General features: G+C 39.9%; 2 protein-coding genes across 2 annotated transcripts; one reads left to right on the forward strand and one right to left on the reverse strand.

Annotated features, from left to right (window-relative positions):
• Positions 1-5,179: 5,179 nt before the first annotated feature.
• On the reverse strand, positions 5,180-6,338 carry LOC115355390 (alpha-(1,3)-fucosyltransferase 9-like). Its single transcript, XM_030046167.1, has one exon. The coding sequence runs from the start codon at positions 6,332-6,334 to the stop codon at positions 5,180-5,182; it is 1,155 nt and encodes a 384-aa protein (XP_029902027.1). The 5' UTR covers positions 6,335-6,338.
• A 1,585-nt stretch (positions 6,339-7,923) lies between these two features.
• Positions 7,924-16,681, forward strand: depdc4 (DEP domain containing 4). Its single transcript, XM_030046166.1, has 9 exons — positions 7,924-8,078; positions 10,559-10,982; positions 11,172-11,320; positions 11,875-12,076; positions 12,349-12,599; positions 12,973-13,115; positions 13,428-13,553; positions 13,828-13,906; positions 14,816-16,681. Exons 1-9 carry the CDS (start codon positions 8,003-8,005, stop codon positions 15,013-15,015), a joined length of 1,650 nt encoding a protein of 549 aa, XP_029902026.1. The 5' UTR covers positions 7,924-8,002; the 3' UTR covers positions 15,016-16,681.
• The last annotated feature ends 307 nt before the right edge of the window (positions 16,682-16,988 follow it).

Consider the following 16,988-nt stretch of genomic DNA (forward strand, 5'->3'; position numbering starts at 1 on the left):
TTTTCCACCGTACAGTATGTCTCAGAGTTCTTCATTTGCCAGCTGGTTGGTACAGTGATGCTTTTTGTGGCAGCTGACATTTGTATGTGTGACATGAGCTCAATGCCCTGACCACATATATCTGTCTTGTGTTTCTGAGGAAGTGAACGGGTGTTTCTGTGCAGCGACACGCCTTTTCAGGAATACAGAGCTGATCTTCAGATATACTCAAAGAACATGCCTGCGCATTGTGTTTGTGTAGTCCAATGCTCAATCTAAAAAATGAAATCTTTAGACTTTATGTGGAAAAGCATTTGACATGGTGAGTGTGCAGATCTACATTTTAACAGTTGGTCCAGGCAAACTCACTTTAACAATAACAAAATCATGTAGCCTAGCAAATCGAGGAGTACAAGGGTCACATAAAAAAAGGAATACTAACAACACAATCAAGTTCATAGGGGCCTTTCTCACTGCATCGTTATGCTACATCTCAATACATACAGTACAGGCCAAAAGTTTGGACACACCTTCTCATTCAATGCGTTTTCTTTATTTTCATGACTATTTACATTGTAGATTCTCACTGAAGGCATCAAAACTATGAATGAACACATGTGGAGTTATGTACTTAACAAAAAAAGGTGAAATAACTGAAAACATGTTTTATATTCTAGTTTCTTCAAAATAGCCACCCTTTGCTCTGATTACTGCTTTGCACACTCTTGGCATTCTCTCGATGAGCTTCATGAGGTAGTCACCTGAAATGGTTTTCCAACAGTCTTGAAGAAGTTCCCAGAGATGTTTAGCACTTGTTGGCCCCTTTGCCTTCACTCTGCGGTCCAGCTCACCCCAAACCATCTGGATTGGGTTCAGGTCCGGTGACTGTGGAGGCCAGGTCATCTGCCGCAGCACTCCATCACTCTCCTTCTTGGTCAAATAGCCCTTACACAGCCTGTAGGTGTGTTTGGGGTCATTGTCCTGTTGAGAAATAAATGATCGTCCAACTAAACGCAAACCGGATGGGATGGCATGTCGCTGCAGGATGCTGTGGTAGCCATGCTGGTTCAGTGTGCCTTCAATTTTGAATAAATCCCCAACAGTGTCACCAGCAAAACACCCTCACACCATCACACCTCCTCCTCCACGCTTCACAGTGGGAACCAGGCATGTGGAATCCATCCGTTCACCTTTTCTGCGTCTCACAAAGACACGGCGGTTGGAACCAAAGATCTCAAATTTGGACTCATCAGACCAAAGCACAGATTTCCACTGGTCTAATGTCCATTCCTTGTGTTTCTTGGCCCAAACAAATCTCTTCTGCTTGTTGCCTCTCCTTAGCAGTGGTTTCCTAGCAGCTATTTGACCATGAAGGCCTGATTGGCGCAGTCTCCTCTTAACAGTTGTTCTAGAGATGGGTCTGCTGCTAGAACTCTGTGTGGCATTTATCTGGTCTCTGATCTGAGCTGCTGTTAACTTGCGATTTCTGAGGCTGGTGACTCGGATGAACTTGTCCTCAGAAGCAGAGGTGACTCTTGGTCTTCCTTTCCTGGGTCGGTCCTCATGTGTGCCAGTTTCGTTGTAGCGCTTGATGGTTTTTGCGACTCCACTTGGGGACACATTTAAAGTTTTTGCAATTTTCCGGACTGACTGACCTTCATTTCTTAAAGTAATGATGACCACTTGTTTTTCTTTAGTTAGCTGATTGGTTCTTGCCATAATATGAATTTTAACAGTTGTCCAATAGGGCTGTCGGCTGTGTAGTAACCTGACTTCTGCACAACACAAGTGATGGTCCCAACCCCATTGATAAAGCAAGAAATTCCACTAATTAATCCTGATAAGGCACACCTGTGAAGTGAAAACCATTTCAGGTGACTACCTCTTGAAGCTCATCGAGAGAATGCCAAGAGTGTGCAAAGCAGTAATCAGAGCAAAGGGTGGCTATTTTGAAGAAACTAGAATATAAAACATGTTTTCAGTTATTTTACCTTTTTTTGTTAAGTACATAACTCCACATGTGTTCATTCATAGTTTTGATGCCTTCAGTGAGAATCTACAATGTAAATCATCATGAAAATAAAGAAAACGCATTGAATGAGAAGGTGTGTCCAAACTTTTGGCCTGTACTGTACATACATACTTGAAATTTCCCCACCGTGGGACTAATAAAGGAATATCTTATCTTATCTTATCTTATCTTACATACATACATACATACATACAACCATACATGTCAGGATGCAGCTGCAAGCAGCAAATAGAGGAACCAAGTGGTTAGAAATAGTAAGAAAATGGATGTGCCAATAGTGGTTGGCTGTAGCTTTGGAGCCACCGTTTTTTTTTTTTTTTTTTTTTTTTTTAAATCCAAATCTACTTTTCTCTAGAATATTAATAATGCAGTCAAAGGGTACAAAAATGTATCTAAAATATAAAATTATGATCTAAATAGCTGTATTTCCATACCTTCAAGAGGTTAATATATAAAAAGATGAAACTGTCATATGCACTCATATTTGATTAATTTTATAGGTCTATGCAATATAGGAAATGTGTTAATATCTTATATACAATATAATGTGATAGCTGATACATTTATTCCTTAAACTGTCATGCTAATACAAGATGTTTTAATACAGAGGAACTAATGACTATTGACAAAAACTGTACCATGAAGCTGTATTTTAGGCTTAATTAATGAAAACCCCACCATAGCTATCAGAGAAGTTATGTAAGATTTTTCAAAACAAATGTCCAAAATGTTGAATGGCTGTTGAGCAAAAGCAACAAAATACAAAATAATCAATACAAATTGTTGGTGGTACAATGAGTTTAATTATTAAATAACATGCTGGGAAAAATGCTCATTAATAAATAATTCAATTGTTCCTGTGGAAACTTTACACAAGTGCACACCTTTCTGCATGCACCCAACACCGTCTCTTTACACACGCCTCCATATTATTATTTCAGTAGGCCTCTACACACAATATTCTGCCCTTGCCAGGATGTTGCTGATTTCTAGTTGGGCAGATAGTTAGACAGCTCCCTCAATAAACATCCAGGAGTCAGCAGGTAAGTTTCAGATGTTTAGTATGAGAAGCACTGTGATCTGTGGGCTAATACAGATATAAAGAATAAATAAATAAAATGTTACAGTTTGTAATGTATTTACTTTTCTTTGACATCAACGCTAAGTAATTAATCATTATATAAAACACAAATTCACAAAAACATGCTGAAATTATCCGGGATTAGCAACTATGTTACAACTAACTGCTGATTAGCTTAATGCTAACCTAACATTGAAAATTCCACAAACGGGCTAACACGTTAGCATCGCTCCCGTTTTTAATTTTCCATACAACTATTAACTGCTTCAGAACACTGGTAACAGGTAAATTTAACATAATAAGGAAGGCTAAATATGACTCACAGACATGCTCTTTTAGGGTTCAGCAGAGAATAGGGAATGAAAAACTAACAGCTTTTCTACTTAGTTTGTCAGTTGGGAGGAAACCATGGCAACCCAGCACAACAGAACCCAGTCAACATTCACTGAAATTCTTAATTCTCTTAGAGGGGTAACACACACACACACACACACACACACACACACACACACACACACACACACGTCTACATCATGTGGATAGACACATTGCCACACAAAATACACACAGCCAACAACAGAATATCATTGGACACACATAACCCTATTATATTTGTCTGTGATGCAGAACTTGACTACTGGTGATTTTAAAAAAGACATTCAAGACAAGAACATTTGTAGGCTATTCTTAAGAGCTTTTAAGTTAAACCATATGGTTATTTTCTTCGGTCTCTGCTATTTTTCAATCATGGTTCATTGAAACCTGAATTCAGATTCAGATTCAGATGAACTTTATTATCCCTCAAGGGAAATTTGGTTTGGGCAGGAAAAAGTGCCGGATGCATCTAAAGTTGCAACATCACAAAAGTGCATCCTTGATGCATAGTAACACATAACATGAATACAGCCACTTACATGAGTATAAAAAGTGCCTGGCCCCAAAACAAATACACTGGAGCAACAAATTAAAGTTAAAGTTAAAGCTCAGCACTCAAAGAAGGTAAAAAAAAAAAAAAAAAAAAAAATTAATGACAATTCATGAAAATAAAAATGAATGAGGTAGTATGTACCCCAAAGAATTGAAATAGAATAAATACTCAGTAAAATGCAACCACTGGTAAATAAGAAGTTATTGAGCACACAACTAATAAATAACAATATTGCACTGTCAGTATTAAAACACCGGATGAACCAATGGCTTCACTAGTCAGAGTCTAGCACTCTATCTTTCTTGTGAAACACTGCCTCCTGCAGGGAGTGGAAAAAGTTAAATTGGAGGTCCTCTTGCTTCAGGCCTGATTCTGGAGAGGGGTCTGGGAGCGGACAGGAGGACCTGCAGAGCTCCTGGGACACGCCTCTCTGGGAACGACCGGATCGACTGTGAAGGACTACCACATAGACTCCCATCAACTCTGATCCCCAAGTTCGATGTGCTGTGTTTCAGGAACAGTACTTCCAAAGCAATGAATATAAAGTCAATCTAACATGGTATGGTAACAGTCCCAAAGAGTGAATTCCTAAGAACCAACAGTCATTGACCTTTGTGGCATCATTGATGATAGATAGTGGAGAGGCTGCAGCTTCTGATGTCTGCACAGAACCATCACCACAGGCCCTATCTCTCTAAAAACCCCATTGTACCTACAGACAATACATGGAGCTTATCTGACTGGACAAAGGGCGGCAATTTGTTGCAACATGAAAAGTAGCAGTGTTATTACAATCCAATTTGAATAGCTCCCACAAAAGTCTGGTGCAAGATAATGGAAGGCAGCACTGGATGGATAACCATCGGGAGCTGTCTTCTTCCTGACTAGACTGCATGTATCAGGTGCTGATGGGCTCTTCTGTCCCATGACCGGACTGCAGAAAGGCTGTTAAGTGGGCTGTGACTAAAAGTGAACAGAGTGACAGGTGGCGGGTAATACCGGGTGCATCCGAAATCTCTGAAAAACATCCGAAATCTCTGAAAAACAAAGAAACTTACCTCTAACTGTTTTTTCAAAGCGGTCTCCTAAACATCATCTTGTTTATCCCAGTTGTTATCTGTTTACCCCAGAAACTTACTCACTTTGTATAACTAGAAAGTTAACCCCAGTACCATTTGTTGAGATCATGAAAAGCTTGGTAGCCTCTATGGTTTTCTAGGTAATGACACGTTTTGCAAGCATGATCGAAACCCAACACTGATATTTTAACCTTAAAATGTTCTCTCCAGTTGAGGTATCTGCTGTACTCAGCAGGATGCTGGTCGAGGTACAGCAGCCTCTCTGCCAGCTCCTTTGGACTGGCAAAGTCATCCACATGGATGAAAGAATCTCCTGGGATATAATTCTCATAATTTTGTCTTGTAGGGCCCAGGACTACTGGCACAGTCCCCATCATCAGGGGATTGTACAACTTCTCTGTGATGTAGTCTGTGTGGATAGAGTTTTCAAAGGATAAGTAGAACTTACAACTAGATATTATTTTTGGAAAATCTTGGTTATTTAAATGTTGACCAAATGCTTTCCCATAAATGTCTATGTTGATGTGGTTTTTCAGCTTATTGTAGAACTGAACTCTCTTAAAATTGGGGTTCCAGTTGCTCACAATCCAGCAGACCAGTTTGTCCTTGGCTGGCAGTTCGAAACTCTGATCCCTGTCTGTCACTGGGACCAAGTACCCATAAGGCACTGGGATATCTGCATCGCGGCGATAATTACATGTCAAGTTGAATAAGTGATCGAGCCCAGGTATTCGACCTGAGTTTGCAGGCGACTCGGCGTTTGACCACACCCATTTCTGAAACCAGGGCCGTGGCTCCTTTGGCATGTTGCCCAGATCTCCATGGATGTCCCTGTGATGGAAGAGCACACCATGGGCCTTTCTGTACAGACTCTTGTCATCTGTCAAGTGACATCCTGTGATACCGAACACTCTGCAGCTCAGATCAAACTTGAAGCCAAACGGCCACATCCAGATCAAAATGATGGTGTCAGGCTCTGCATCCCCTTCTGCAGCCTGGATCTTCTGCACCTGATTGATGTTCTGCTCTGAGGAACAATTTGGCTGTTGTGGACACACAACTGTGGGACGGGAATGATTGTCTCCCTCCTTTTGAGAGACCATGTGGATGTTAAAAGTGGGGATGCTGATGTCAGGTTTGTAGTACATGATGAAGACACCCAGAACACACAACACCATGAGGGTGGCGAAGACACAGTGACGCAGCCAGACCCACTGGAGGACTGAAGAGGACATGGCTAATCCTAGGAGAGAGAACAGCGATTGACTGACTCCAAACAGAAGATTTTGATTTGATAATGATGCTGTCTGATTCACACTGTGTAATACTGCCTGCTGCACAGAATATACAGAGAAGTTCAGCATTCACATCAGCCACTGCTGATGCTACGTTCCTTCTGAGTACTGCTGCACCGTTTTCTAGTTGTAGTTTTATGTTTTACCCAAATCCACCTTCACCCCCAATAAATCTAACAATAAACCAGTAAATAAACAAACAAACAAATACATAAATGCATGAATAAATGATTACATAAATAAACAGACCTGTACTCTATTTAGTCAGTGCAAGCAAACTCACTTATCTCACTGCATCAACAACAAAACCTTGCAGCCAATAAAAAAACAAAAGAAGACGGACATCAATAGAAACAACAGTATAGGAGTATAAAGGAGAATATACATTGCATTCATAAAAAAAAAGAAAATAGCTTAACTACAGTGAAAAGTAGATACTCTGCTTCTTGACAAAACCTCACACAATCACCCGTCATACATGACATTTCATACACTTCCCTCTCAGCCGGTCAAACAACACAATAAAGCTTTTTAAGGAATGACAAACCTCAGGCTTCCATAGTCACACAATGCATGCTTTTGTGGCTCTGCAACTTAATACTTAACTGATTTTCTATCAGGAAGTTAAGCGTTTAGAGCGGGACATTAGATACCCAGTTTTTTAAGCAATTTCTTATCACACACCCCCACGGTGACTGCATGATTTTTCATACGCCTATTTTATATTATTATTGTTATCATTATCATTATTCTTTTTTCTCAAGTGATTTCCACATTGATAGGATGCCTGCTCGTTGATTTCCTTCACTTGCCCCACCTTAGGCTCCTCAGATGAAGCCAAATTGTAAGCAGTCGGCACACCTTGCTGAAGGCTACAGAGCCGAGACGTTCTTGTTGCCAAAATGTAAAAAAAAAAAAAAAAAATTGAAAGACTAAGGCTGGAGTGTGAACCTTAACTACTAAGAAACAGCCTCTGGCATTTTTATAGTCATTCAGTGCTGCAGCAGAAACGCGCTTGGGCTATAGGCCTATAATAATGGATGTGTATTTATTTATTTGTAAGGCTGGAAGCAACAGTGATTGATGAGATTTTTCCCCCTCCTCCAATCCGGGCGGCACTCCTAGCCTATAAACGAGCGCACAGAAACTTACATTGATTTGGACGAGCTTTCCAGAAGAATCACAGAGGATGGAAATAGTCTGGGTCAGCATCCATCCGGTGAACTTGAGTTTACCTGCATCCCTGAAGCTGGCGGCGCAGCTCTCCTGGCGTCATGCGTTTCCCAGGCAGAGACTCAGGGTTTGGCGCAGGTGCGCCCTGTTGTAATTATATCCTCATAACAACCACATGCAACCTATTATTTATTTAACAATTAAAATGGGTGGCTGGCGTTTCAATGTTTGCAGACTTGAGGGCACGGATTATGAATGAGATTTCTAAACCGAGAGCACAGATTTACACATGGCTGGCTCTTTATTTCAAGCTGACCTCAGGGGGCTCCGTACTTCTCTGACTCAGACAGATGGGGGCAGTACTGCGCCTTTAAGCATCTGAACGGCCGCAAACTTCACTAGTCGAAGAAGAAGAGGAGGCAGCAGGAGTTGGTGATGGCGGTCGATTTGACTCCTCGATTCAGACGCTTGAACAGCCAAACGCGAAGTTTTCGTGAAAATGTGCAGCCTGGTAAGCAGCTCACGTTTCGGTGGTGAATTTGTTTGCGCCCAGTTTCACAAACACAATGAAGAAATCTTAATGTTGAATGGTTTGTGGGGTTGTAACAGTGGTAGCCCGCTAACATAGGGCTAACATGCAAGCTACTAATAAACAGTGTAACGTTTCTCAGACAGCCGCTTCTGCGTTGGGAGGGTTACATGGTTTTTTCCAGTGAAATGAGCTGAATTTCTCTCTTAGCTCACAACAAAAAGTCCAGAACTTCTACTTGTGAACTATTTAAGTTACAGGCACTTGAGCATTTGCAGTTTTTAAGACTTCATAGCTACATGTCAGTACTTTTACCGGATGTGGTGGTTGTCACGTTAGTAAATTAACAGACTTTATACTTAATTTCATGTCAGGGTCATTCTCCAGAAAAGGTGGAATCTGGGTGATACAAATCTGCTGAAATGCATTCCTTTTTACACCCCTAAAACATCATTAACAGCAATAACTAACTTCTTAACTTCATGAATCCACAACAAGTCAAGCTTAAAGTATTTTTATTATTTTTATACATTTAACTAAAGAATTAGTGTGCCGTGTTTTTGTCATTGGTGTTACCAGTAATGTAAGCAACATTAAATGTTTATAAAAATATTTTTTCTCAACACAGCCTGAATATTTAGTTAAAGGCATATTAATAGAGTGATAAGACCATGAAACATATTTGATTATCTTGTTTTTTTTAGGATAATATTGCACATTTAAACAACCGTGAAGGAACACATTTGATTTGCACCACAGTTTTGTTTTCTGTCAAACCAACAACAATTAAAGGATTGACAAACAACATGTTTGATACTAACTCAAAAGTATCAAATAATGATTACATCATGAATCAACAAACAAATTATTGCTAGAAAGTTTAAAAAATACATTTATAATATCACACCCCTGAAAAAAACATGTAGTAACACCAGTGACGCAATATAACACCAATGACTTGACAACAAGACATTATTTATTTATTTATTATTTTTATTTATTTATGTGCAGACAACAACAAATCAAGGGTCAAGACTGCCTGTACTGTTCTCATCAGATGTCTGTCTCTTGCTTGGTTAACATGCCACTGCTTTCTCTGAAGTAAAAGCAAACAAGAATAATGATAACAATTAGACAAAGATTTAAATATATTCACCTTTTTTCTCCAAGTAATGTCTTTTTGACGCTCATTTCTATAGGAATGTCACTGGTGTTACCAGGAAGAAGAGTAACACCAGTGATGGTAACATCAGTGACAATTTGGGAATAAAACTACAATTTGAACAAAATGGTTGCCATTTGTCAGTCCACATGCCTTCAGTCAATATCTAAATCATTTAACTCTTCAATGTAGTACATTTTTATGATAAAATGTTTACCCCTGGGGCCATGGAATGGGTAACACCAATGACAGACTTAAAAGCTTTACGTAAAATTCTAAGATAAAATGACATTTAAAACAAAGAAAGTAAGATGTATCTGACTTACCTTATGCCTGTGTCCACTGCACTGCACAAAATAGCCTCTTGATCCAGCAAGTACCTCAAGGTCAGTTCATTACTTCAAAATAAAAGTGCGTTGTGTAGCAGTAACACCAATGACGTAATTTTGGGTGACTGATATTTATTTGATATTATTATTAATAATAATTTCTATTTCTTTATCATATCAGTGTTGTATTCAGTGTATGTATTGTTATGTAAATGTGAATGAGCTTTAATTCATGAAAAAAAGTATTTTTAAATTAAAACTACAGGCTTCACTTCCATGTATGATGAAAGTGACAAGACAATTCCTTGAACTTGGCATTTTAAATAAATTCCTATTTTATATTTTTTTAAATTTTTATATATTTTTCTATTTGTATCAATGCAAAGACAGTCTTTATTTACTAAACATATATAATGAATGTGATTATTAGGTCAACTTAAAGTATTTTGGCATCTGCGAAAGTAAGTGACAGCACTTCCCACCATTTTTGGAGAATGACCCGTCACTGGTAATACTTGTAGGTCTGTATTTGAGTAAAAAATTGGATAGTACCGCGTTTTCTTTTAATGTAGTATTTTCCATCGTGGTATTAACTCAAGTAAAGGGTTTCTAACTTTTCGCACCACTTCTGAGCACAAGCTAGTACAGGGAGGAAATACAGCTTTAGCCTTTATTCTGATCACTTTCTCTGTGGGCATTCTTGGGTCTTTGATCTGAAGTGAATCAGTGTGTGTGTCTTTGACATGACGAGATTTTTATGAGCTGTTTGCTACAGATTATTCAAACTAAGCAAAGTACAATCAAGCTAAAATTGCTTCCTTAACCTTGAGAAAACTGTAACCTATAAAGACCTCCACTGCATCACGGTTGTTCAGCTGACTGAGGACATCTCTTCCAGGTCCGTTAAAACATACTTTTTATGGGAAGCAGCCTCTTTTGACCTCTCCTTCTCACTCTCTGTCCCCTGTTAGGATACTCAGGGCCCTTTGGTGCCACCCACCTGTGGCAGAACATCATAAAGGCCCTGCAAACACAGGTGGAAGTGCGTCGTCGTCGTCGGCACCTCCGCATTCATGCCGAGTGTTTCACAGGCTCAGATGCTGTGGACGCTGTCCTCAGTTATTTGATGCAGAATGTGGTGTTTTGCGCCAGTGAGGTGTCCCGTCTCAAAGCAGCACGGCTCTGCCAGGCACTGATGGAGGCCAAGGTGTTTGAGCCAGTGGGTACAAAGCTTTTTCGCCGAGATAAGGAAATGACCTTTGAGGATAGTAGTTGCAGCCTCTACCGATTCCTGGACTGTAAAGCCTTTCCTGGCTCTGTCAAGAAGGACCATGGCAGTGACACAGAAAACATGGCACCAGAGGAGCTGGAGAAAAAGAGGAAGAAGGGCTCCAGGTAGGGTTTGCTTGAAATCCTCACTGTTTGATATGCTATGTACTATATTACTGACTTTTTCCAGTATGGAGCGCATAATTTGCAAACTAGAGGAACTGTTGGATAAATTGAAACACACAGGCCTTTTGTACACACACTTGAGTATAAATGAATCATCATAATGATGCCAGTTTCATGTCCTGTCCCTAGGCTGAATGAGATGAGGACTATCTCGAATCCCCTTGCCGTAGGGCCGTCAGACAGGAGGGTTGAGAGGGTGCTGAGATACATCAACCTGCGACCCTCCCTGTTCCCACCTCTTGCCACAACCCCCTCCTCCACCTTTTTCTCCAGGACAGGTAAGCCTGACCTAATCTGTTTGCCAGTATGAATTCCTCCTGACTGATGTCCAACGGTTAAGCAAAGTTTAAGCAAGAAAATTTGCTTGTTTTTTCATGTTTAAAGTATATAAATTCAGTAGGTGATGTGAGGAAACACATCAGCTCAAGAAACTGCAAGTGTCTTTAAAAGAGCTGACAGATATTATTGTTTTTTTTTATGTCAGTTCATGTTGGCCATATTTCATGCTGGGCAAACATAAAGTCAAAGAAATGCACTAGGCAAAACTGTAAAGCTTGAGCTAATCGTTGTCAGGCTACAGTAGGCATCTTATGCATGAGATTGACTGTACAAACCCTCTAGGAGGACAGGGTGGACAGATATTTTACGGACGTCACTAAACAATATTTTATTTGAAAAAGCATATCTGTCTTTATCACACTGTCACACAGATCAAAGTCATTACTTTGCTCTTGGCTTATTCCTTTGCCTTTTGTCTATTCCATATTTTTTGTCTCTCATGCCCTCTCTCTACTCACTCTCTGTGTCTCCTGCATCCTGTCCCTCCCCTCAGTGGTGGATGATGTGTGGAAGCAGCAGACGCTGCTGCAGCTGCTGCAGATAGTGGAGCTGCCCATGCTGGACTGCATCCTGACTTCTCCTGCCAAGGTGCAGCCCCAGTCTTGCAGTGCTCCTCTGGCCAGCCACCAGCAGGACTTGGTTATCTCCAACACCTGCCTGGAGAGAGAGCTGCCTCACACCCTCAACCTCCCCCAGTGAGTGCTCCAGTCGACACACAAAAGCTTATTGCACGCTCACAAAACAGAAAACCAGAATGATAATACAAACACACACTGGCAAAATCGAAAATGTGAGGTGATTAGTTTTATGTGGCAGTTAATACTTGACTATACTAATTTAACATTTTATTTTGAAGGTTAGTATCATCAACAACATGAACGTTAAACTGGATAGTTCAATTACCTAACCAGTGGCATGCCACACTATGACAGGCCTCATTTTTTGTCTCATCATCTTCTTGTTTCAGGCTGGATGTGTGGCTGTCAGCAGCAGCAGACTGCCTGGAGCTCTTTCCTGATCAGCTGATTGTGGTGGCAGGCGAGCAGCTCCGCCAGCAGGGCGATGATGCTTCCTCAGAGGACAGCCAGGCTGAAGGGTTGGCCTGCCAGAAAAGGCTGCTCTTTGACACCATGGCCAAATACTACAACGGACAGGAGAAATCACCACTGCTATCTGGACGCTACCTGGATGTACATGTTGCAATTCTGGATTTGCTGGGTACGATGTTGTTGTTTCTGTGTTTGTATTGTGGCAATGGGAATTGTGGAGACTGATTTTAGGGCCCAAGCTGTTACACAAAATCAGATAAATGTTATGTATATATAGAAGTACTGAGACAGATAGTTACTCTGTAAGGAAACCGGTCTATTGTCTGACATGGTTTTGTTGAACTCTGAAGATGAATGCTAATTATTAAAAAATATCGCCTTGAATACAAGGCCATCATAACCTTAATTGAAGTATAAATTATAACTTGTGGTGTTTTTGCATTTCCTTAATTTTTAACGTGAAGTTTATATTTTCTTCTCTCCATTAAAATCGTAATTCTTTTCTTCTCACCCCTCTCATCGCATTACTCGCTACTTTAAAGATGGAGGGAAGGTGGAGGAGGCGATCAGGGCGTCTCAGCTGTGTTTGCGACTGCTGGAGGCAAGTGTGAGAGATGAGATCCGAAGACTCCTGGCCTTCATGGCCACAGCTGCTCACCTAGATGCCATCCGTCTGCACAAACAGGTATCCACTTAGCCTCCTTGTCTATATTAACTTGTCAGCTGCTGCTGTTGGTGCAGGTTTATTTCTAATATGAATGGACTTAATCAAAACACATAAGAATACAGAGCCATTTCTTCATGTGACAGGTGTCTAGCAACATACAACAGACCCAAACACTATTTCAGCTTCCACTTGTTTTTACAGCCGATGTTGAATATTATTCAGTCAATGCCCTGGATGTTATATCTTCATGTAATCTTAAAGTTTCCAAGGATGTTTCAGTGGTTGGTATTTTGGAATATGCTTTTGGCTAATTTGTGTTTTCTCTTTAAGATTGATAACAGGGTTTTGGTCAGCCGGACCTTTCAGAAGACCATAGTTCAGAATCATGAGCTGACACGAGCCCAGTGCGAGACTCTAGTGCTGTTTCTCATGGACAACCACACGCAGCTCTTCAAGGTGGGCTTTTGTTCCATGCCACCACTCTTTTGAAATTTGGGTTTCACAATGTGTGCACCCTGGAAGATACTGACGATGATTCACACTTCCTTATTTGCTATTTGCTCAATAGAGAAACTTCATTGCATGAATTTCACTCAAGTTTAACCAGTGTTGTTGAGTGTCTTAAGTTCCCCTTTCTGCTGAGTTCATTTTGTTTGTCACATAAATGTAGACTGTAAATCTGCAGGTACCATTTAGACACTTAACATTTTTCCACCTGTAATGATAACAGACTCCTGAATCTTTGACTGAAGCTGTGAGGAGAGCGCTGAGAACTATGCAACAGGGCAAAGACCCTGACTCCATTTCCAGTAAGTCAAATACAACTTCAGAGAAATTTACTCACAGTGGATGACATTGGACAATAAACTATCAACTGAAATGATAGAACAATTAATCTGCCCTATAATATCAGTAGAAGTTTTCACCTTTGATGTACATGCCTTCTTGGTTGCTTCCGTTTGGAGTAACATCAGAGTTTTTGGATCTACTCAAAAACAAATCAGAACCCTGCAAACTGTCTGTTTGTACTTGGCTTTACATGAATACACCAGTGATGTCGGTTTTAAGTTTGTCTTTGTCCTTTTTATGTTTGCGCATAGAAAACACATAATTCATGTTATTTAGACATTTCAAATAAAGCCTTTTGTGATCCTACAGGAATAAATCAGTTCATTCCTTGATAGCTTTTTTAATAATCAAAACTTTTTCTTCAGAGGCCCTATTTAGCCAGGAGAATATTTTAATAATTTGTTTGTCTGTTTGAGCCTAATGAGAACTGCTCATTTATTGTAATTGATAGGAATATAGAAACACATGCTGTTAAGCTACTTTGAGGTGCTGATTATGGAACAGTTCATGAGAGTCTATGAGTCAAGAGACAAAACTGATCGCACACTACTCTGGACTCATTGCAGGATCTTTTAATAAATCAGCCTTACTTATACTTACTGTAGTTGAACATGGCTTTATAGTATACTGTGGATTTAGGATGTGACTGTCTTCAAATACAATTAATCACCCAAAAATGATGGATTTCTAGAAGTATAGTGCTTTGAATTAATTTTGGCTGAATTAATTTAGATTTTAATGAAATATTTAAGTTGAACACAAATTCCCTCTTCGTTAGAGCAGATTCTCAAGGTGTACCTGAACTCACTCTACAGCATAGCGATTGCCTGAATGATCCCCCCTCTCTCCCCCTCCACACTGTGTTGCAGCGTTCACCTTCTGCCAGCAGGTGACGCCACAGCAGTACGAGGACCAGCGTGAGGCGGCCACCCTGGAGAGCCTCAAGCAGCTTCTCCACAACATCTCCCTCAATGACAGCATGCCTGTCAAGGAGAGGAGGAGGCTGGTGAAGGAGTTTGAGAAGCATCACCCTGTTGTCTTCCTCCAGCACTTCTCCAGCACCTTCTGAAAGAGCACACGACCAAATGATACGGGTATGACTTCCTGCCAGGAAATAGGTGATGATTAGTAATTAGTGTTCAGGGCTTGTATTCACAAAGTTGGTGGGAATGCGTTTACAATGTCCAATGATAATGAGTTTGACACCTCGTGGTTCTCATCAGGGATCTTGAGGTCCGTACAGTCCCAGGTACTTTAAGACTGGAATGCAGGCTCACATTTTGGGTTTGTCCTCAGATTCTAAAATAACCTCTAGACCTCTGATCACATCTGTAGAGACGACCATCACTGTAGATTTCACTGTGGAAAATATAAGTACTTCTGCTCCACTATTACCCACATGGCATTAGCCTCTCCAAATCCATTTAGTTGAGTTTTAATCTGATGATTTGTGGTTGAGTCACAGGGGAAAAATTTGTTTTCCAACAGCACTGGATGTGTTCTGATGTTTGTTTTGTAATATGGTTTAATGGATGAGCACGATAATTTGCTGATACATTTAGGCTGGAAGGATTGAGCACTAGATTTTTGCTGTTTCTTTGGGCACTGTCTTTATAATTTTTGACTGTTTTTTTTTTTTTTTTTTTTTTTTTTAAATAATGTTTTACATTTACAACCCATGAAGTATATGCTCACCTGGTGTAGGTTCTTAACTGATGTCTGTCTGTGTGTTTGGCTGTTCAAACTCAGCTGCTGGTGGTAAAAGTTTGCTGTTCAGTAAGGGCAACATTTCTGATGTTTTGACAGATGGATGTTTTACAGATGAGAGAATTGTGTTTTAAAGGAGCCACTTGTCTTTGTGTGCTAGGCTGTTCTGAGATTAACATAAAACAATAGAATGAAAATTTTAAAACAAGTATTAATGAAATAAATTAGTGTTTATCATCCATTTATCTAGCTGCTTTGTGGCAGAAACTCACAGCTTGCACACTAATTGACATATTGCTAACGTGTAGAAACTTGATATGGGTGAATTTAACATGCTATCCTTGAGTCATTTAGCTTGGCTTGATTAGGGGGGCATACGAATTTCAGAAAGCAATAATATTTCTACATATCAAATGAACAACACTAATATAGCAGCCATTGTATGTTGGCAATGGCTGGTAATGGCAAATGTAGCACTACTGTAGTTGAATGTGATTGTGTACCTAATTTATTCTATTAGAAATGGAATAAGAAACATTCTCTGTAAAGATTTTACAGTTAAAAGGTACAATAATATTTAAGGCTAACCATAACTGAGCTGGAATAATTTTTTATATACTGTACTTTTTTTTTTTTTTTTTTTAGGGATTTTTAAATCTTTATAGTTCCACTAACTTTGTGAAATGTCTTTTATTTTAACTTTGCCTCACTGATGGCATTACCTCTATTGGGCATTGGACTTGAAAATGATGGAAAAGGGCAGATTAAAAGTTTGTATATCCTCAACAACATTTAGGCATCATGTTAAATTTTGGTGAAGCAGGATGGCTACCAGTGGACTTTCTTTTTTCATTTTTGACTAATCAAGGAAGCCGTGTTCATATAAAATGTCATTTGAAACATTGAACCCCCACCCCGAAACACCCTCCCCCTCTTAAAATACATGTTATATTAGAATGCACTTTATCATGCTGAAACATGCCTTGTGTTGGTGAAATTAATGATCTATTAAAACTTTGTGATGTTCTATCAAATAAGGCTTTCCTGTTCGTTTTTGTTCTTTAGTGCATTGTTTTCCAAAGTGAGGTCCAGGGACCACCAAAGGTCTGGGTACCCAGCATGGAGACTGGTTAATTACAATGTTATTTCATTCAGGGGGACAACACAATGACAAGTTACTTGGATGACTATTTTGATCTTTGGTTTTGCTGCTCAATTTTTTACCTCCAGACAGTTTGATAATTCTGTACAAGACCAAGACCACAGAGATCTCAGATCAGTGTGCAGCACAGTGTTGTAAAAAAGCTGTCCTGCGGTCCTTGTGTTTTTTGGGGT

The sequence above is a fragment of the Myripristis murdjan genome, chromosome 23 (assembly GCF_902150065.1).
Source record: "Myripristis murdjan chromosome 23, fMyrMur1.1, whole genome shotgun sequence".
Classification (NCBI taxonomy): domain Eukaryota; kingdom Metazoa; phylum Chordata; class Actinopteri; order Holocentriformes; family Holocentridae; genus Myripristis; species Myripristis murdjan.